Consider the following 21,012-nt stretch of genomic DNA (forward strand, 5'->3'; position numbering starts at 1 on the left):
CCAATGAACTGGCCTCAACTGTTTCCTGTGGCAGAGAATTCCACAGATTCACCACTCTCTGTGTGAAGAAGTTTTTCCTAATCTCGGTCCTAAAAGGCTTCCCCTCTATCCTCAAACTGTGACCCCTCGTTCTGGACTTCCCCAACATCGGGAACAATCTTCCTGCATCTAGCCTGTCCAATCCCTTTAGGATCTTATACGTTTCAATCAGATCCCCCCTCAATCTTCTAAATTCCAACGAGTACAAGCCCAGTTCATCCAGTCTTTCTTCATATGAAAGTCCTGCCATCCCAGGAATCAATCTGGTGAACCTTCTCTGTACTCCCTCTATGGCAAGGATGTCTTTCCTCAGATTAGGGGACCAAAACTGCACACAATACTCCAGGTGTGGTCTCACCAAGACCTTGTACAACTGCAGTAGTACCTCCCTGCTCCTGTACTCGAATCCTCTCGCTATAAATGCCAGCATACCATTCGCCTTTTTCACCGCCTGTTGTACCTGCATGCCCACTTTCAATGACTGGTGTATAATGACACCCAGGTCTCGTTGCACCTCCCCTTTTCTTAATCGGCCACCATTCAGATAATAATCTGTTTTCCTATTTTTGCCACCAAAGTGGATAACTTCACATTTATCCACATTAAATTGCATCTGCCATGAATTTGCCCACTCACCCAACCTATCCAAGTCACCCTGCATCCTCCTCACAGCTAACACTGCCACCCAGCTTCGTGTCATCCGCAAACTTGGAGATGCTGCATTTAATTCCCTCATCCAAGTCATTAATATATATTGTAAACAACTGGGGTCCCAGCACTGAGCCTTGCGGTACCCCACTAGTCACCGCCTGCCATTCTGAAAAGGTCCCGTTTATTCCCACTCGTCTCATTGGAACAAAGAGAAAAAAATAAAACAAATTAGTTTTAAAGTTGAAGAGAGGGTTGGAAAGGGATGGATAGGAGAAGGGTAGTATGGCTTAAACCTTTTTTATGCCATGGACCTCTACCTTAACTGAGGGGCCTGTGGACCCCTGGTTTAAAGGATGAGGCCAGGATTACTATGGGGCTAAATTGTTGATGAAGTTGTCTGATTGATAGAAAACAACCAGATACCAACCAGACCCGATATACAATCTGCTGCAGGAATTCATCGTGTCGAGCAGTATCTGAAGGAGGAAAGGAATTGTCGATGTTCTGGGTTGAAACCCTGCCATCATCTCCTTCCTCCCCACAGATACTGCTTGAGCCACTGAGTTTTTCCAGCATAGTACTGGCTGTTCAAGATTCCAGCATCTGCAGTCTTCTTGCGTCTCCATCCAGATCCAGTCTGTAACCATTCATCAGCAATGTAACCCTTTGACAACCCTGACCTCATCCAATAAAAGATATTCCCCTGATCTATTTGAGCCCCTCCCTCACCCTCTCTGCAACTTTAGTGAATTCTTTTCCAACTCTGACAAATGGCCCTCAACTCGAAATGTCAATTCTGTAACCATCTCCACAGAGGCCTGACTTGCTGAGTGTTTCTGAACACTGTCCATTTTTATTAAGGAAACAAGGATGAGAATTTTAAAAATAGGGGGTACCAGTCCATGGGCCTAACTGAGTAGGGAAATCAATGATTTATTAGACACAGCTCCAGAGACCTGACCTTGGATGCTATCTGTGTGGAGTTTGCATGTTCTCCCTATGACCATGTGGGTTTCCTCTCACATCCCGATGACTTGCGGTTTGGTGGATTAAATGGCTGCTGTAAGTTGCCCCTGGTTTGTGGTTGAGGGGTGGGGTCTGGTTGAGGGAAGGTTGTTGTGGTTAACATTGGATTAGTATAAGTGGGTGTTTAATTAGTTTTGCGGGCTCACTGGGATAAAGGGCCTGTTTCCATGCTGTATGACAGTAAGACCATAAGACATAGGGGTAGAATAAGGCCTTTCAGCCCATCGAGGCTGCTCTGCCATTCAATCATGGTTGATTTATTTTCTCTCTTAACCCCATTTTCCTGCCTTCCCCGAAACCTCTTACCAAACTCCTCTTTGACTTGGTCTCCACAACCATCTATGGCAATGAATTCCACAGATTCCCCACCCTCTGGCTTAAGAAATTCCTCCTTATCTCTGATCTAAAGAGGCATCTTCTATTCTGAGGCTGTGCCCTCTGGTCCAAGACTCACCCACTATAGGATACAATCTCTCCATATCCACTCTATCTAGGTTTTTTAATATTTTAATATTCAGTAGGTTTCAATGAGACTACCCCCCTGCCATTCTTCTAAACTCTGTTTAGAGCCCTCAAATACATTGATACATAAACCGTTTCATTCTGGTTAACTTCCTTTGACCTCCAATGACAGCACATCCCTTTTTAGGTATGGGGCCCAAAACTGTTCACAATACTCATGTGTTCTGACCAATGTCTTATAAAACTTAAGCATTACATCTTTACTTTTATATTCTAGTCTTCTGGAAATTAATGTTAACATTGCATTTGCCTTCCTCCAACACTGACCCCTGCGGAACACCTCTAGTCACTAACAGCCAATCAACAAAGGCCCCCTTTTCCCCACTCTTTGCCTTCTACCAGTCAGCCAATTTTCTGTCCTATGTCAATAATGACAAACTTTCTTGTATCATGTGCTTAAATTTAAATGTACCTTGAATTGAAACCTCATGATTTAGTCCAGTCTTTGCTTACAAAAGGGAAAATGCCGATTTCTCCATAGGGAATATCCAACTGTGGTCTGGGACTAGCAGCCTCATGCAAAATCTATTGGGCAAATTTGCCAAACATACTCATAGAGTATGAATTGGCAGAGAACTGATCCCTGTGTCCTACAAGTAGACGAGTAGCTTTCTCCAGTGCCCGGAGCAATGTTTATCATTGAGAAGTTCAGGCCAGATGATTCAGTGCTTTGCCCGGGATCTTGCTGTGTGTGCAGTGGCTGCCACCCTTTCTGAATTCAAATGGTGGCCGCTCTTCAGAGAGTGGGCTGCATGTTGGTGGTGTAGGCAGGTAAGGTACACCCAACCTCCCAGGCAGAGCAAAGGGGACAAAGTTTTTTTTAGACCAGGCAGTTGATGTTGGGTGATAGCAATGAACTTCTACTTCAGAAGTCTCGGGCTGTTGATGAGGCTGAATTTTTAAGTGGGTTACTGGGAGATCTAGCCAGTCTGAGCTGCACAGTAAACAGCCCTGGATTATCAAGCACTTTGCAAAATGAGTCTCAGGGTTCTGCAGCTTCAGGCTGTGTTTGGGTGGAAGAGTTACTTTCGGTGTGATGTCACAAATTACTGCCAGGGGAGTGGCTGTGATGTGATGTCATCAGTATTTCAGACACCTCTTGGGTGGCACAGCATAGCAGTGAGTAGAGCCACTGCCTCGCCACTCCCGAGACTTGGGTTCAATCCTGACTTCAGGCGCTGTCCATGCAGAGTTTGCACTTTCTTACTGTGACTGTGCGAGATTCCTCTGGGTATTCCGGTTTCCTCTCACATGCCAAAGACATGGCAATTAGTGCATTAATTGCCCCGAATTGCCCAAAGTGTTTATGTGAGCTGCAGGAAAACCCAGAGTTTGTAAGAGGAGATATATTTCAGGGAAATAAGAGGAGCAGGTCTGATGGGATTGACTAAATAGGCCAAATGGCTTCTTTCTATGTCGTATGGAAATATAAGGAACTCTGGTTTTAGAAAAGGATAAAGGGGGATGGAGAGTGTAAGTAATAATTATCGGTGAAATCTGGCGGTGGAACTCCATGGGTCAAGCAGCATCTGTGGGAGGAAAGCAATTGTCCACATTTTGGGTCAAAGCACTGTATTAGATTTTGACATGGACAATTCCTTTCCTCCAATAGATGCCGAGTTCCTCCTACAGGTTGTCTTTTTCTCCAGATTCCAGCATCTGCAGTCTCTTGTTTCATATATTGGAATTGGTAATCTGGTTCTTCTTGGCACAAGTGCCGAGATACAGCGCAAAGCTTCTGCTTGCACTGTAAATCATTCTATACATTACATCGAGGTAGTACAATAAGAAATCAGAATGCTGAATAAGCTGTTACAGATGAAGTGTAGTGTAGGCAGACAAATAAAGTGCGAGGGCCAAGGTGAGTTAGATTCGGAGATCAAGAGTTCATCTTTTAGCATACAAAAGGTCCGTTCAAGAGTCTGATTACTGGCGCCTGATATCTCTGACATTTCCTGCTTTGCTGTATGTCACAGGAAACTGCCTTTCTCCCTGCAGCAAGGGGAAAATAGACGGAGCAACCTCCAATGGTGGAGGGTGTGCATTGGCTGACATTTCCTGGGTCAGTGAGAGCCCATTCAGCCCTACGAATCTCACCTGCCACTTGCTAACCCTCATTGTTTCAACCTTTAATAACCTTGCTGGACTAAAATTTACCAACTCTCTGGGTTCAAAGTATTCAACCTGATTCCTTAGTATCTGTAACTACCAGAGTTAGGGGGACCGGCAGGGCAAGGGAGGGAAAGGGAGGGTGGAAGAAGTGAATATGGAGAAAGCAGGAGAGAAAGACCAAGAAAGAAAATAAGGGAGCAGGAGAAGCAGAGAAATCAAGAGCAGAAAGTCAGGGAAAATATATTAGGAGGATTGTAAATCTATAATGAGATGATTACAGGGAGAACAATATCATAGTGTGTTAAATAAATTATGTAGCACATTATTGGATGTTTTGCTTGAGTCATGTCAACAGTGGACAGTATAAAAATCAGGCTCATTAATAATGCAGTATTTTTAAAATGCAAATAAATATCTAATACACGTGTATATAAATGATAACTTTCACACAGCATGGTGTCAGCTACCTCCAATAAACACCAGCAGCTGTTTGCAGGCATGCTGTATTTCAGTTTGTACACGTTTTCTCTGATATTTATGATAAATTATACTTCTGATTCGGGAAGCAGCCACTGAATGCGCTATGTCAGGAAGTAGAAATGATTCAATTCCACATGCAAATGCAGCAGTTGAAATGGACACCTTTCAAAGTCACTTCACCACAGTGTTAAATAAGGGAATAAAAAGTATCTTGGGCAACTCACCCAAAATGCTGCAGGAACTCAGCAAGTCAGGCAGCATTCATGGAGGGAAATATGTTCCATTGTCTTCTCCTCTCAGATTCCATCTTATCCAGTCCTTTGTTACTTCTGTCTAACACCTCCCAGGTTCTTACATCTATCCCGCCCCCCCAACTTGGATCCACTATCACCTGCCAGCTCTTCTTCCACTTCACCAACCTCCACCCCCATCCTTTTTATACTGGCAATCTCCCCACTTTCATTCCAGTCCTGATGAAGGACCTCGACCTGAAATGTCGACTTCTTTTCCATAGATGCTGCCTGACCTACTGAGTTCCTCCAGCATTTTGTGCATGTTGGTCTGGATTTCCAACATCTGCAGAATCTCTTGTGTCTCCCTAAAATGTAACTGAGAGTTTGAATCTCTGTGATGCAGAGTATTACCAGAAGCACTCATTAGCAGTAACAAGCTCAATATTGCTTTTAGTAAAAGTATTTTTATGGTGGTCACCAACACTGGGGTAAGACTCAGTTTATACTATTCCTTGCCCTTAAAATTAGCACCAAAAAATTGTTTGGATCTACTTGAAAGAGCAAACCAGGCCTTGGCTGAACATTTAAAATATTCATTTGTGGATCTGGGCACCACTGGCAAGACCAGTATTTATTGCCCATCCTTAGCTACTCTTGAGAACGTGGGGGGTGAGCTACCTTCTGGTGAAGGTGCTCCCACAGTGCTGTTGGGGAGGGTGCTCCAGGATGTAGACCAGGTGACAGTGAAGGAACAGTGATCATTTCCAAGTTAGGATAGTGCATGACTTGGAGAATCAGAATCAGGTTATCAGCAGTGACATAAAATAAAAAGAAATAGCACAAAAGTGAAATCTTGAGGTAGTGTTCATGGGTTCATGGACCATTCAGAAATCTGATGGTGGAGGGAAAAAAGTTGTTCCTAAAACATTCAGTGGGGGCCTTCAGGCTGCTGTACTTCCTCCCTGATGGTAGTATGGAGAGAGGGCATATCCTGGATAGTGAGGGTCCTTCATGATAGATGCTGCCTTCATGAGGCATCACCTTTTGAAGATGTCCTCGATGGTGGGAAGGGTAGTTCCTGTGATGGAGCTGATTGAATCTGTAATGCACTGCAGCCCCTTTCGATCCTGTGCAGTGGAGCCTCCATACCAGGCTGTGATGCAACCTGTCAGAGTGCTTACACGGTACATCGGTAGAAATTTGCTAGAGTCTTTGGTGACATACTAAGTCTCCTCAAACTCCTAATATGGACACTGCTATGTCTTCTTTGTGAGGGGAACCTGCTGGTGGTGGTGTTCCCCTACACCTGAAACCCTTTGCCCTTCACCCTTCTTGGTGGTGGAGGCTGTAGGTCTGTCGAGTAGCCTGAGTAAGTAACTGCAGTGCTGTTCACAGACTGTGCGCTGGTAATAGGGGGAGCGAGTGTTTAGGGTGGTGAATTGAGTAGAACTTAAAGGGGGCTGCTTTGTCCTGGATGGAGTGGAGCTTCCTCACTGCTGTTGGAGATAAGTGGAGAGAGTTCCATCACACTCCTGACCTGTGCCTCGGAGATGGTGGACAGGCTTTGGGGAGCTAGGAGGTGAGCCACTCACTGTAGGATCCCCAGTGCCTAAACCAGCATTTATGAGGTTGATATGGCTGTGTTTCTGATAAATTGTGGCCCCATGCCACCCCCCCCCCCAGGATGTTGCTACTGGGGGTCTCAGTGATGCTATTGAATGTTAGGGGTGGATGGTTTGGACTCTCTTTTGCTGGTGATGGTCACTGTGTAACATTTATGTGATGCGGATGTTACTGATCACTTCTCAGGCTGTGCCTGAATGGTTGGGTCATTCTGCCTGAACTGAGAAGTGGTAACATTGCAGCTGAGAATGGAAGGTAACGACGTTCAGTCATTTGGAGTCTTGTGAGGCTGTGCCCTCTGGTCCTGGACTCTCACAATGTTGCGAGTGTTATGAGCAGTTTTGTGCCCATATTCTTAGATATTGAGCAGATTTACGAGAAGAATCCTGGGAATGAAAGGGTTAACTCAACGTTTGAGGAGCATTTTGATGGCTCTGGGCCTGTACTTGCTGGAGTTTAGAAGCATGAGGGGGGATCTCATTGAACCCTAGCGAATATTGAATATAGATTGGACATGCAGAGGATGTTTCCATAACAGGGGAGTCCGGGACCAGGGGACACCGCCTCAGAACAGAAGGGTGTCCCTTTAGAACAGAGATGATGGGGAATGTCTTTAGCCGGAGGATGGTGAATCTGTGGAATTCATTGCCACAGACGGGTGAGGAGACCAAGTTATTGGGTATATTTAATGCAGAGATTGATAGGTACTTAATTAGCAAGGGCATCAAGGGTTGCCGGGCCAAATGCAGGAGAATGGGGTTGAAAGGGGAAATAAATCAGCTATGATTGAATGGCAGAGCAGACTTTATAGGCCGAATGGCCTTATTCTGCTTCTCTGTCTTATGGTCATTAGCAAGCTTCCCCATGTTTGGGCCTTATGATGGAAGCGAGTGATTGGTGGAGCAGGGGAGGATGATTGGCTCATAGGACATGCTGCAGGGATGCCTTTGGCTGAGTTGATTAATCTCTGACAGCCACAGCTGCTTTCCTTTGTGTGAGATGTAACTCCACTCACTGGTGTGTTTTTCTCTTGATGCTCACTGACCTCAGGTTTCCCAGGGCTCCTTGATGCTGCACTCAGTCAAATGCTGCTTTGATGTCAGGGATAGTCAATCTCCCCTCACCTCTGGAATCCAACTCTTTGGTCCACCTTCTGACCAAAGTGCTCTATTTTTGAGCAAGTAGTCCTGGCATGAGCCAAAGGGGGCATCAGTGAACTGTGTACTGGTGGGTGGGCACTGTCAACAACACCTTCTGTCGTTTCTCCGAACTTCTCCAAATGCTGGGCCATAGTGTTGTGCACAGAGGAGTTGGTGTAGTTGGTGCATTGAATGCACTGCCAGGGAATGTGGTAGAGGCAGATACATTAGGGACATTTAAGAGACTCTTAGATAGGCATATGGAAGAAAGTGGAGAGCTAAGTGAGAGGAAAGGGATAGATTGATCGTAAAGTAGGTCAGCACAACATTGTGGGCCATAGGGCCTATATTGTGCTGTACTGTTCTATGTTCTATGTTCAGTGTAAGTGAGACTGCTTTCCATTGACTTCAGCTTACCACTAATGACCAATGGGGCTTCCTACTCTTAGCAACCAAAGTTTATATCAATTGCTTTCAGAAGAGATAATGTGGGAGGTTAAATCACAATTTCCATTGGAGACACGAGATGGGAGATGCTGGAACATGGAGCAAGAAACAAAGTGCTAACGGAATCAGGCAGCATATGCCGGGGGTAATGGACAGTCACAGAGGCATAGAGTATTGCAGCACAGTAATAGGTCCTTTGACCTATCTAATCCATGCCGGCCTGGTCTTCTGTCTAGTCCCATCTATGCATAGCCAGACCATAGCTCTCCATACCCTTCCAATCCATGTACCTATCCAAATTCTCTTACTGTACATGTTACAAATGTCTACCACTTCCACTAGCAGCTTGTTCAACACTCAGCCTCTGAGTGAAGACGTTCACCTTCAGGTTCCTCTTACATATTTCATCTTTTACCCTGAACCTATGTCCTTGAGTTCTCATTTCACCCAGCCTGAGGAGAAGAAGCCTGCATGCATTCACCCTAACGATGTTTGGGGTTGAGACCTTTCATCGGGGCTTGTTTATTTGGATTTTCAGAATGCCTTTGACAAGGTGCCGCTCTTGAAGCTGCTAAACAAGATAAGAGCCCATGGTATTACAGGAAAGATACTAGCAAGGACAGTAGATTGGCTGACTGGCAGGAGGCAAAAAGTGGGAATAAAGGGGGATTTTCTGGTTGGCTACCAATGACCAGTGGTGTTCCGCAAGTTTTGGCACTTCTTTTCACATTATGTGTCAATTATCTGGATGATGGAATTGATGGCTTTGTGGCCAAGTTTGCAGATGATACAAAGATATGTGGAAGAGCAGGTAGTGTTGAGGAAGCAGGGAGTCTGAAGAAGGACTTGGACAGATTAAGAGAATGGGCAAAGAAGTGGCAGATGGAATATAGTGTGAGGGAGTGTATGCTCATGCACTTTGGTAGAAGGAATAAAGGTGTGGACTATTTTCTAAATGAGAAGAAAATTCAGAAATCAGAGGCGCAAGGAGACTTGGGAGTCCTTGTGTAGGATTCTCTAAAGGTTAACTTGCAAGTTGAGTTGGTGGTAAGGAAAGCAAATGCAATGTTAGCATTCATTATGAGAGGACTAGAATATGAAAGCAAAGATATAATGCTGAGGCTTTATAAGATATTGGTCGGACCGCACTTGGAGTATTGTGAGCAGTTTTGGGCCCCTTATCTAAGAAAAGATGTGCTTGGCATTGGAGAGGGTCTAGAGGAGGTTCACAAGAATGATCCCAGGAATGAAAGGATTAATATATGAGGAGCACTTGATGGCACTGGGTCTGTGAGTTTAGAAGAATGAAGGGTGATCTCATTGAAACCTACTGAATATTGGCCTAGATAGAGTGGATGTGGAGAGGACATTTCCAATAGTGGAGGAGTCTCGGACCAGAGAGCCCAGCCTCAGAATAGAAGGGCATCCCTTTAATCAAAGGGTAGTAAATCTGTGGAATTCATTGCCACCGACAGCTGTGGAGGCCAAGTCATTGGGTATATTTAAAATGGAGATTTGTAAGGTCTTGATTAGCAGAGGTTATGGGGAGAAGGGAGGAGAATGGGGTTGACAGGGTGGAACCAGGTGAGGAGGGACAATTGGCAGATGGAGGAGGGGAGAGTGAAGATAGTAACAGAGTCCAGGAGGTGACAAAGGGCTGCAGGTAGCAGAGGACGGTGGAGCATGGAACCAAATAAGGGAGGTGGGGTGGGCACATTTTCTTTTGTGGGATAGAGACCATAGCTAAGTCTTGCAAGACCACAGATGTTTATCTTATTCATTTCTGTGAGTAATCATGACACCCTTAGTGGTTGTGCCTTCACTTGAGAATTAACCCCCAGAGCTGTCTCCTTCCTCTTTCTGTGAGATGTCCCTCAGCATTTGTGGCCCTCTGTTTGACCTGTTGCCAAAATTTGTGAAGTTCCTAAGACCTTTCCTATGTTGTTGGTTGTGGTGTGGATGTGGGCAGCTGCTGAAGATGAATTCTTCCACTCTTAGGCATGTGTATGTGTGGGGACTGCAAAGGTACAGTAATGAAGGCACCAACTTTCTTCAGTGGTATCTCATGGTGCAGTGTCACTCCAGTGGTATCTTGTGGTGCAGTGTAGTTCCAGTGAGAGTGCTGTCCCAACCTGAGGTGAGACCCCATCATGTGATTTCCTGGCCTCCAGCTGTACTGCCATCATCCTACATTCGGATTACCACACAGCGCAGGCTGCTGATCCAGCTGCCACACCCTACCATGTCCCGAGGCTGCAAAGGACACCCTTGTCAATACTCCATTGTGCATGTCAGGATGTCCACAGTGGTTTGCCCTCTCCGAGCCTTGTGCCTGTACACTTGTGTACTGTGACCCATTACTGAATCTGATTCAGAGCTGGTGCTTCCAACACGGTAGTGCCACATTGTGTGGTGGAAACGAGTGGCATTTTGTCAGTCATCCGACTCTGGACGCTGGGAATTGTTGCGGGAGTTGCCACTGTAAGGCATTCCACTCAACTTCATGTGCCCCATCATTGAAATGTTCCCACAACCTATGGACTCACATTTATGGATTCTTCATCTCATGTTCTAGATATTTATTGTTTATTTGTTTATTTATTATGATTATTTCTTTTTGTACTTGCAGGGTTTGTTGTCTTTTGCACACTGGTTGAATGCCCAAGTTGGTGCAGTCTTTCATTGATTCAATTATGATTATTATTCTATTATGGATTTATTGAATATCCCTGTAAGAAAATGAACCTTTGACATTGTTATTACATGTACTTTGACATTAAACGTACTTTGAATTTTGGACTTTATCTCAACCATGTTATTATCAGCACTTTTAAAATAGCAGACAGAACATTATCACCTGAACCTGTTCATCTTTGACAGCTATGTTTTCAGCTGAAATTTCCTTCCTCTGTGCCTCTGTCCCCTCCTTCGCAATCTTGTAATTATCATTCAGTCAACATTCTAAAATACAGACAATTTTGTTTCATAATCAGAGGAATGGGAGTTAAGCTGACCCTTCATAAGTCACAGCCATTGAGGACTGTGTTCAGTTCTGGTTGTTGCACTTCAGCAAGGGTGAAAGAGTGTGGAAGAGATTTACCAGAACGGTTCCAGGAAGAAAGGTTGTTGATTCGAAGGTTAACTTTGGATCAACCTCAGGTTGAGATTATGACAGGTTTGGAACACCTCGACAGAGAAGCTGTTCTCAGTAACCCATGAACAAGGGCCAGGCGAAACAGATTTTTTTTGAGCGGGAGATATTTAGGGATGCAAGCAAGACTTTTCTCATGTTATTGCTGTTGTGTATCAGCTTTACGATACATGGAAGCAGCTGGTTGAACAGCTTTGCAAGAATCCCTCTGATCCCTCCATCCAATAGCTCTACCCCACAAATCCTCACCCACTCCCCCTCCCTCACTGCCACTCACTCCCTCACTACCTCACAAAACCCCCACAGCTCAATCTCTACATGCGAAGCACCCCACCCCTGCATGCACGACCACCCATGCTCCCAAGCATTCACAGCCCCTCCATCCCACACCCCTCCCCATGCCCTACACTGCCCCCCCGCCACTTAAAGTCAACTCCCGTCCACAGCTTGACTAAAGTCTGACCCTCCTCAGCAGTGCTTCTCTGCGACAAGAGTGTTGGATCAAGCCACGATCCCGCTGAATGGCAGAGCGGGCTCAAGGTGCTGATTGTCTGAATCCTGCTCCAACTTCTCACCGAGAAGAGATGGACCCCTGCCATTGGTCTGGGAGTACTGGCGTTCATCCAAGGACATCTCTGCTTTACCAGATCAGCTGTGAATCAGAATCAGGTTTAATATCACTGGCATATTCCGTGAAATTTGTTGTTTTGCAGCAGCAGTGCATTGCAATACATAATAATAACTAAATTACAATAAGAAATATATATACACATTAACTAGGCATTCAATAACAAGTTTAACAGACCTGATAACATGCTTTAGACACAGTGGTGTTTCCACATTTGGGTCGAGTTCAGAAGTAGTCATAAGACAGATGCTCTGACCTCAGATTTAAGTGAATTGTGACAATCTGTTGGTTTAAGATAACAGCGTCTAAACTTTGACTCTACTTTGATGATTACAAGGTTGTGGACTTGGGGCACAGCTTTAGCTTGCACTAGGGTCCCTGCCACAGTCTGTTGACTTAAGCCTCCTCTCTGGTTAGGGAACTGGCAGTTTTCAAGGACAGAACTTTAAGGCTTTGGGAGAGTTGGGGGGTGTAGTAGTGCAGATTTGAGAGGGAGGGAGTGGGACAGTTGGCGGGATTCGTGTCAGGGCAGCAAATGGCGCAGCAGTTAGTGCCCTTTCTGCACAGCTCCAGTGACCCAGGATCGATCCCAACCTCTGTGCGGCATCTGTGCGTTCTCCGTGTGACTGCGTGGGCTTCCTCCGTATGCTCCCACATGCCAACAATGTACAAGGTAGGTGGGGTAATTGACCACTGTAAAGGTGTGTGGGCGAGGAGTCGAATCTGGAGGAGCTGATTAGAAATCAGTGGGGTGGAAGGCACATGATGGGATTGCTCTGACAGCTGGCATCGACTCGATGGGCCAAATGGCTTCCTTCTATGTATGATCAAGAAATATGAAGGATGATTTCCCTTACACACACTGGGTAAAATAATTGTATTTGTTTCGCCAGCAGCCCTATGCCCCAACAGCCCAGCAAATGACTCCACCAAGTCCGAACACCAATAGTAGCAGTAACAGCAGCAGCGTCACCGGGGAGCAGCTGAGTAAAACCAACCTGTACATCCGCGGGCTCCACCCTGGCACGACTGACCAGGACCTTGTCATGCTCTGCCAACCGTAAGTACCCCTGACTGCTTTGAACCATCGTGCATCGAGGGAAGGATGATCATTGTTGAGGATTGCGGGCGAACCTTGTTGAATCAGCGATGAGAGAGAATGTATTCCACCCCCCATGAGAACTCAAGTTAAAGCTTTCCCCTGCCACTTGCCTGTCTCATGGTTTTTGTGGTAGAGTGCACTCTCTATAAAGCAGTTGAGTTTCCAATGAAGAATGAGAAAAGCTGTCGCAATGCTAAGGGTGTTTAAAGACTGGACTCTACATTGAGAGGGTAGTTTCAGAATGCTATTGAGCTGATGATTGTTGCTGCATATTTTAGAAGGCTTTTTTGTACAACAGTAGCATTTTACATGCTTTATATAGCATTAATGTCAAAAGACGTGCTAAGCTGTGTCAGATGAAACAACTGGTGCAGACATAGAGCCAAAGGCCTGTTTTGTATCTGTGATGTGCAAAATGACAGAGGGTCGGTTTCTGACCTGAGTCAGAACATGGTTGGTTTGAGTCAAGTCGAGTTTATTGTCATGTGCACAAGTACGGTGTGGTACAGATACAGTGGAAAACTTGCAGCAGCTGCACAGGCATGTCGGTACTGACAACACACTGAACATAAATTATATCAGACTGTGAAGAAAAAAGACAGTGCAAAAGAAGACATTTAAAAAAAAGCACATCCACAGCAATGCAAAAAGTGGTCTGTGGAGTTCTGTTGCCCAGCCAGGGAACGTCTGTGGAGGTCGGTTCAAGAACCTGATGGTTGTGGGAAAGCAACTGTTCCTGAACCTGGTGGTATGGGACCTTAGGCTTCTATGCCTCCTGTCTGACCGTAGCAGCAAGAAGAGGGCATGGCCTAGATGGTGGGGATCTTTGATGACAGATGCTGCCTTCTTGAAGCAGTGCCTCTTGTAGGTGCTATCAAACCCCTTGGTGCTCTTTTGAAGAGCGGGGGGAGGTTACCTCCTCATGACCCAGACAATATTTATCCCTTCAACCACATATCAGCCAGCAAGGCATTGTGGGTGATTGCTAGTGCCCATCTCGGGCATAGGCATGGTAGCGAAGAAGGCATTCGGCATGCTGGCCACCATTCAGAGATAGGAGTTGGAACATTATGTTGTAATCCAATCCATCATGGGAAAAGCCATCCCTGAGCACATCTACATGATATGCTGTCACAGGAGAGCAGCATCCATCATCAGGGACCCCCCTTTTCTCACTGCTACCATCAGAAAGAAGGTACAGGGGCATCAGGACTCACACCACCAGGCTCAGGAACAGTTACTACCCCTCAAACAGCAGGCTTCTGAACCAGTGGGGATAACTTTACCCACCCCAACATCAAACTGTTTCCCACAACCTATGGACTCAGTTTCAAGACTCTTCATCTCATGTTCTCAATATTTATTGCTTATTTATTATTATTACTTTTTAATTTTGTACTTGCACAATTTGTTGTCTTTTGCACATTGTCCACCCTGTTGAATGTGGTCTTTCATTGATTCTGTTGTGGTTCTTGGAGTTACTGAGTATGCCCGCAAGAACTTTGAACTCTGGTTGTTGCAGTTGTACCAGCCATTGGCGAGGGTGCACTTGGAGTAGTGGGTATAGTTTTGGTCGTCTATTAAATGAAAGATGTCATTAAGCTGGAATGAGCACAGAGAAGATTTATGAGAATGTTGCTAGGACTTGAGGGTCTGAGTTGAGCAGGTTGGGACTTTGTTAATTGGAGAGCAGGAGGCTGAGTAGTTACCTTATAAAAGTGTACAAAGCCATGAGGGGTGTAGATAAGGTGAATGCATGCAGTCCTTTTCCCAGAGTTGGGGAATCAAAACTCAAGGACATAAGTTTAAAGTGAGAAGGGAGAGGTTTAAAAAGCACCCTAGCGAAAATTTCATCACACAGAGGCTAGTGGGACTATGGAGCTGCCAGAGGAAGTGGTTGAGGCAGGTACAATAACAACAGTTGAACAAGTTAGGTCTTTATTCTTTGGAGCGTAGAAGGTTGAGGGGGGACTTGATAGAGGTGTTTAAAATTATGAGGGGGATTGATAGAGTTGACGTGGTTAGACTTTTTCCATTGAGAGTGGGGGAGATTCAAACAAGAGGACATGAGTTGAGAGTTAAAGGGCAAAAGTTTAGGGGTAACATGAGGGGGAACTTTTTTACTCAGAGAATGGTAGCTGTGTGGAACGAGCTTCCAGCAGAAGTGGTTGAGGCAGGTTCGATGTTGTCGTTTAAAGTTAAATTGGATAGATATATGGACAGGAAAGGAATGGAGGGTTATGGGTTGAGTGCAGCTCGGTGGGACTAGGTGAGAGTAGGAGCTCAGCACGGACTAGAAGGGCCGAGATGGCCTGTTTCCGTGCTGTAATTGTTATATAGTTATATAGTTACGAGATATTTGGATAGGTACGTGAATAGGAAAGGTTAAGAGCGATATCATCTAAAAGTGGGCAAGTGGGACTACTTTAGATGGGAATCTTGGTCGATATGGATGAGTTGGGCTGAAGGGCCTTTTCCCATGCTGTATGACTGTGACTCCATGGCACCTCTAAGCCAGGAGTGGTGGTGGAGACACTCACAATAGAGATTCTTAAGAGGCTCTTAAATAGGCATGTGAATGCAGAAAGAATGGAGGGACATGGTCATTGTGTAGGCAGTAGGGATTAGCTTGGTTAGGTGTTTAATTACCACCAAAGGGCATGTTCCTATGCTGTACTGTACTATGTTCCAAGATTCTACGGCCAATTTCAAGTCACTCGGCAGCAACTGAAGATGGGTTTGAGGATAATCTCCGATAGTCAGAGCAACCATGACAGACAGCAGATCAGGTCCTCAGTACCACCCAGGCTTGGGTTCAATTTAAACTCAGTGTGCTTCACTGATAAAAGAACATTCAATGGGATTGTAAGGTCTCAGTTCTTCGCTTGCGAATTTCCAAGCTTGACTTGCAGGCATAGGGATCTCTGTGAGGATCCAGTCGAGGTAAGTTAATGAATGTTGTTAAATAGCTGTGGGTATTACAGTTCATTTTTTTGCACAATTAAACCCTATGTACTTTCAACATTAAATCAGTGGCAGTTCAATAAGAAAAAATTGAATATGTCAAAGCAGTTCCTGTTGACTTATTTGGGTTAATTGATATTTTCAACCATGGGATTTATATTAAGGACAGGCAGCAGTAAGAAGACACAGAGTCAGAAATGAGAGAAGCAACAAGGGAAAAGTACTTTCTTGTATGGGCTCTGTTTTACATGTCGGCTGGCACAGAGCTTCTGTAGTGGCAGGCCAGCTGGTGAGACCAGTCACACTGACCCATTATGGTTCTGGTGTCACTCATCAAGGATGACACACCTATTCGACTGATGAAGCGAGGTAGCGCATTTCCCCGTACAGCTGTCAGAAGAGCCCTACAGCTCTGTTTCAATCCAGTTTCCATTTTAACTGGGAACAATCCCAGATCCGCGTGAAGCATAGATCGACGTTTTCCTCCTGCAGCCACTGGCTGTGGCCACAGGCCAACTGCGTTTCTGTTGCAATACCAGCCCCTTTAATTATCTCCAACACTCCAATTAATTCACCTCTTAAGCATCTCTGCTCGAGGGAATGTACGGAAACAGGCCCTTCGGCCCATAAAGTCAATGCTGATCATCAACCACCCATTTACACTATTCCTACATTAATCCCATTTCGTTCTCCTCATTCATATCTACTCACTCTAGATTCCACCAGTCACCATTCTAAGGGTTAATTTACAGCACCCAATTAACCCACCAATTCAAACATCTTAAGACAATAAGGCCATAAGATATAGGAGCAGAAGTAGGCCATTCAGCCCATTGAGTCTGCTCTGCCATTCAATCATGGGCTGATCCAATTCTTCCAGTCATCCCCACTCCCCTGCCTTCTCCCTATATCCTTTGATGCCCTGGCTAATCAAGAACCTATCTATCTCGACCTTAAATGCACCCAGTGACTTGGCTTCCACAGCTGCTTGTGGCAACAAATTCCACAGATTAACCAACCTCTGACTAAAGTAATTTCTCTGCATCTCTCTTCTAAATGGACGTCCTTCAATCCTGAAATCCTGCCCCCTTGTCCTAGACTCCCCTACCATAGGAAATAACTTTGCCATATCTAATCTGTTCAGGCCTTTTAACATTCAGAATGTTTCAATGAGATCCCCCCTCATTTCTCCTAAATCCAGGGAATACAGCCCAAGAGCTGCCAGATGTTCCTCATATGGTAATCCTTTCATTCCTGGAATCTTTCTCGTCTTTGGGATATAGGAGGAAACCAGAGTGCCCGGGGTGGGGAAAACCCATGTGATCACAGGGAGAACATGCAAACACCACACAGACAACACCCTAGGTCAGGGTTGAAGTAGTAAATGTTAAAGGTGTTGTATTTGAACCCAGTGGTTTTACCTTGCTTTCAGCCTGTGGCCACAGACATGTTAACCCTTCCAAGCCCAATGTAACTGGCATAAAGATGCTGTAGGTCCTCAACACCCGGAAGAAACCCACACCGTCATGGAGAGAACTTACGAGCTCCCTATAGACAGTGGTGGGAATCAACCTCCAGTCGGTGATCGCTGGTGCTATAAAGCAATTGCACTAACTGATACACTACCGTGCCAAGAATAGAGGGATATGGACCATGTGCAGGCAGAAGGAATTAGTTTAATCTGGCACTGTGCTTAGCATGGACATTGTGGACCGAAGGGCCTGGCCCTGTGCTGTCCCATGTTCTTTGTTCTATTGGAAGAAGTGCAACTGAATCACTGTTTCACCTGGGAGATGACTTTGAGTACCTGGATGGTGGGATGGGAAGAGATGAAAGAGATGTTTCACTTCCTGTGCTTGGGAAAGGGTGGTGAGAAGGGGCACTGGGTGTGGTAGAGATGGAACAGCAGAGCGGGATTTCATTTCAGAAATGGCAGACATTATGGGAGATAATCTGTTGAATGTAGAAAGTGTTGGAGTGGAAGGGGAGGCGGGAGAGAGGAGAGGGATGAGAGCAGACATCCAGAATCAGAATCAGATATATTATTGAGTGATGATATGACATGAAATTTGTTGTTTTGAGGCAACAGTACAGTGTGATGATGTAAAGTTATAATTAATTGCAAAAATAAATGAATAGTGTAAAAACAAATTCGTGTTCATGGGTTTATGGGCTGTTCAGGAATCTAATGGTGGAGGGGAAGACGATGTTTCCATGAGTCTTCAGGCTCCTGTACCTACTTCCCTGTGCTAATGAGAAGAGGGCATGTCCTGGATAGTGAGTGTCCTTAATGATGGATGACACCTCTTGAAGATACACTCGATGGTGGAGAGGGTTGTGCCTGTGATGGAGCAGGCTGTGTTTACAATCCTCTGCAGTCTTTTGTAATCCTGTGCATTGGAGCCCACATACCAGGCCGTGATGCAAGCAGTCAGAATGCTCACCACCAAGGTTTGCTGGAGCCTTTGGTGATATACCAAATCTCCTCAAACTCCTAACATGCTGGAAATGGAACAGACTTGGCCAGGAGCCCTGTCAGCAATGTTGTAGGCGAAGCCATGGGTAAGGAAGGTGACATCACCGGGCCCGATACAGTAGAGGCAGGGAAACGGGGTGAATTGAAAGGAGCCCTTCCAGGAAGTGAGATGTGAGGAGGTATCGTTGATGGCGACTGAGGGAGTCTGTGGGCTTCTAGTGCATGTTGGTCACTAACCTCTCCCCTACGGTGGGTGTGGAGATGTCGAGAGAGGGTGGAGTGAGGCAAGGATGTGTGGAAATGAGAGCAGGGTGGAAATTGGCAGAAATAGTAATGACATTTTAAAATTCTGTACGAGTTCAGGAAGCAGCACCACTGCAGTCACAGTGCAGGAAAACGCGGCAAGGGGCCTTAGTTGGAATGCAACAAGGACTGATCCACATATTCCATAAAGAGATAGATATAAATTGGCTCCAGGCAAGGTCCCCAAGTCTACACTGTTGATTTGGAGAAAGTGGATTGAGTTGAAAGAGAAGTGGTCCAATGTAAGTGCAAGGTCATGTGGAAGTGGAGGTTACAAGTTGTGGAAGGGGGCCGGCTGGGTTTCTGTTCAAGGAAGAGAGAAGGGCTCTCAGACCATCCTGGGGTGGGCCGGTGGTGCAGAGAGGCGGCATGGTAAAGATAAGACAGTTGCAACCAGGGATTTGGAAACTGTTGAAGTGACAGAAGACGTCTCACGGATGTAAGTGAGAAGGGACTAGTTAGGGAGGTTGTTACGGGCGGAAATTGGTTTATTTAAGAACATAAGAAATAGGAGCAGAAATCGGCTATCTGACCCATCAAGCCTGCTCTGCTATTCAGACTCAGCTCCACCTACCTGACTTTTCCCCTATAGCCCTTAATTCCCCTTCTACACAAAAATCTAGCTGTGTATTAAATATACTCTACTGCCTCCCTGAGCAGAGAATTTCACAAATTCAATACTTTTTTTTTGGAAAAACAGGTTCTCCTCATCTCCATTCTAAATACAAACCCCATTTCCAGAAAAGTTGGGATATTTTTCAAAATGCAATAAAAACAAAACTCTGTGATACGTTAATTGACATGAACCTTTATTTAACTGACAAAAGTACAAAGAAAAGATTTTCAATAGTTTTACTGACCAACTTAATTGTATTTTGTAAATATACACAAATTTAGAATTTGATGGCTGCAACACACTCAACAAAAGTTGGGACAGAGTTAAAATAAGATTGAAAAGTGCCTAAGAAACCGTCATGCTACTGTGACAATTATAGCCACCTGGGCTCGGGAGTACTTTGGAAAACCATTGTCACTCAACACAGTCCGTCGCTGCATCCAGAAATGCAACTTGAAACTGTATTACGCAAGGAGGAATCCGTACATCAACTCTATGCAGAAACGCCGGCGAGTTCTCTGGGCCTGAGCTCATCTCAGATGGACCGAAAGACTGTGGAACCGTGTGCTGTAGTCAGATGAGTCCACATTTCAGCTAGTTTTCGGAAAAAACGGGCGTCGAGTTCTCCGTGCCAAAGATGAAAACGACCATCCAGATTGTTATCAGCGAAAGGTGCAAAAGCCAGCATCTGTGATGGTATGGGGGTGCATCAGTGCACACGGCATGGGTGAGTTGCATGTATGTGAAGGTACCATTGACTCTGAGGCGTATATTAGGATTTTAGAGAGACATATGTTGCCATCAAGGCGATGTCTCTTCCTGGGACGTCCATGCTTATTTCAGCAGGACAATGCCAGACCACATTCTGCACGGGCTACAACAGTGTGGCTTTGTAGACACAGAGTGCGTGTGCTTGACTGGCCTGCTGCCAGTCCAGATCTATCTCCTATTGAAAATGTATGGCGCATCATGAAGAGGAGAATCAGACAATGGAGACCACGGACTGTTGTGCAGCTGAAGTCTTATATCAAGCAAGAATAGACAAAATTTCCAATTGCAAATCTACTACAATTAGTATCCTCAGTTCCAAATGATTAAAAAGTGTTATTAAAAGGAAAGATGATGTAACACAATGGTAAACATGCCTCTGTCCCAACTTTTGTTGAGTGTGTTGCAGCCATCAAATTCTAAATTTGTGTATGTTTACAAAATACAATTAAGTTGGTCAGTAAAACTATTGAAAATCTTTTCTTTGTACTTTTGTCAGTTAAATAAAGGTTCACTTGAATTAACATATCACAGATTTTTGTTTTTATTGCATTTTGGAAAATATCCCAACTTTTCTGGAAATGGGGTTTGTATATTCTCCTGAATCTTGCTGCTGTGTCTCTCATTTCTAGTCTCAGCCACCAGTGTAAAGAACTTTCCTGCCTCCATCTTACCTATCCCTTTCATAATTTTATACTTTCCTATAAGATCCCCTCTCATTCTTCTGAACTT

General features: G+C 45.0%; 1 protein-coding gene across 11 annotated transcripts in view; it reads left to right on the plus strand.

Annotated features, from left to right (window-relative positions):
- LOC140191795 (RNA-binding motif, single-stranded-interacting protein 2-like) overlaps window positions 1-21,012 on the plus strand; it is a 269,357-nt gene that overhangs the window by 103,019 nt on the left and 145,326 nt on the right. For 7 of the 11 annotated variants that reach the window (XM_072249564.1, XM_072249565.1, XM_072249566.1 and 4 more), the window contains one exon: window positions 12,945-13,111. In XM_072249564.1, the coding sequence (XP_072105665.1) occupies window positions 12,945-13,111 (167 nt within the window). The remainder of the gene's footprint in view (window positions 1-12,944; window positions 13,112-21,012) is intronic. The other 4 variants (XM_072249557.1, XM_072249562.1, XM_072249559.1 and 1 more) reach the window with 1 other exon arrangement.

This window comes from Mobula birostris, chromosome X, assembly GCF_030028105.1.
Source record: "Mobula birostris isolate sMobBir1 chromosome X, sMobBir1.hap1, whole genome shotgun sequence".
In the NCBI taxonomy this organism is placed as follows: domain Eukaryota; kingdom Metazoa; phylum Chordata; class Chondrichthyes; order Myliobatiformes; family Myliobatidae; genus Mobula; species Mobula birostris.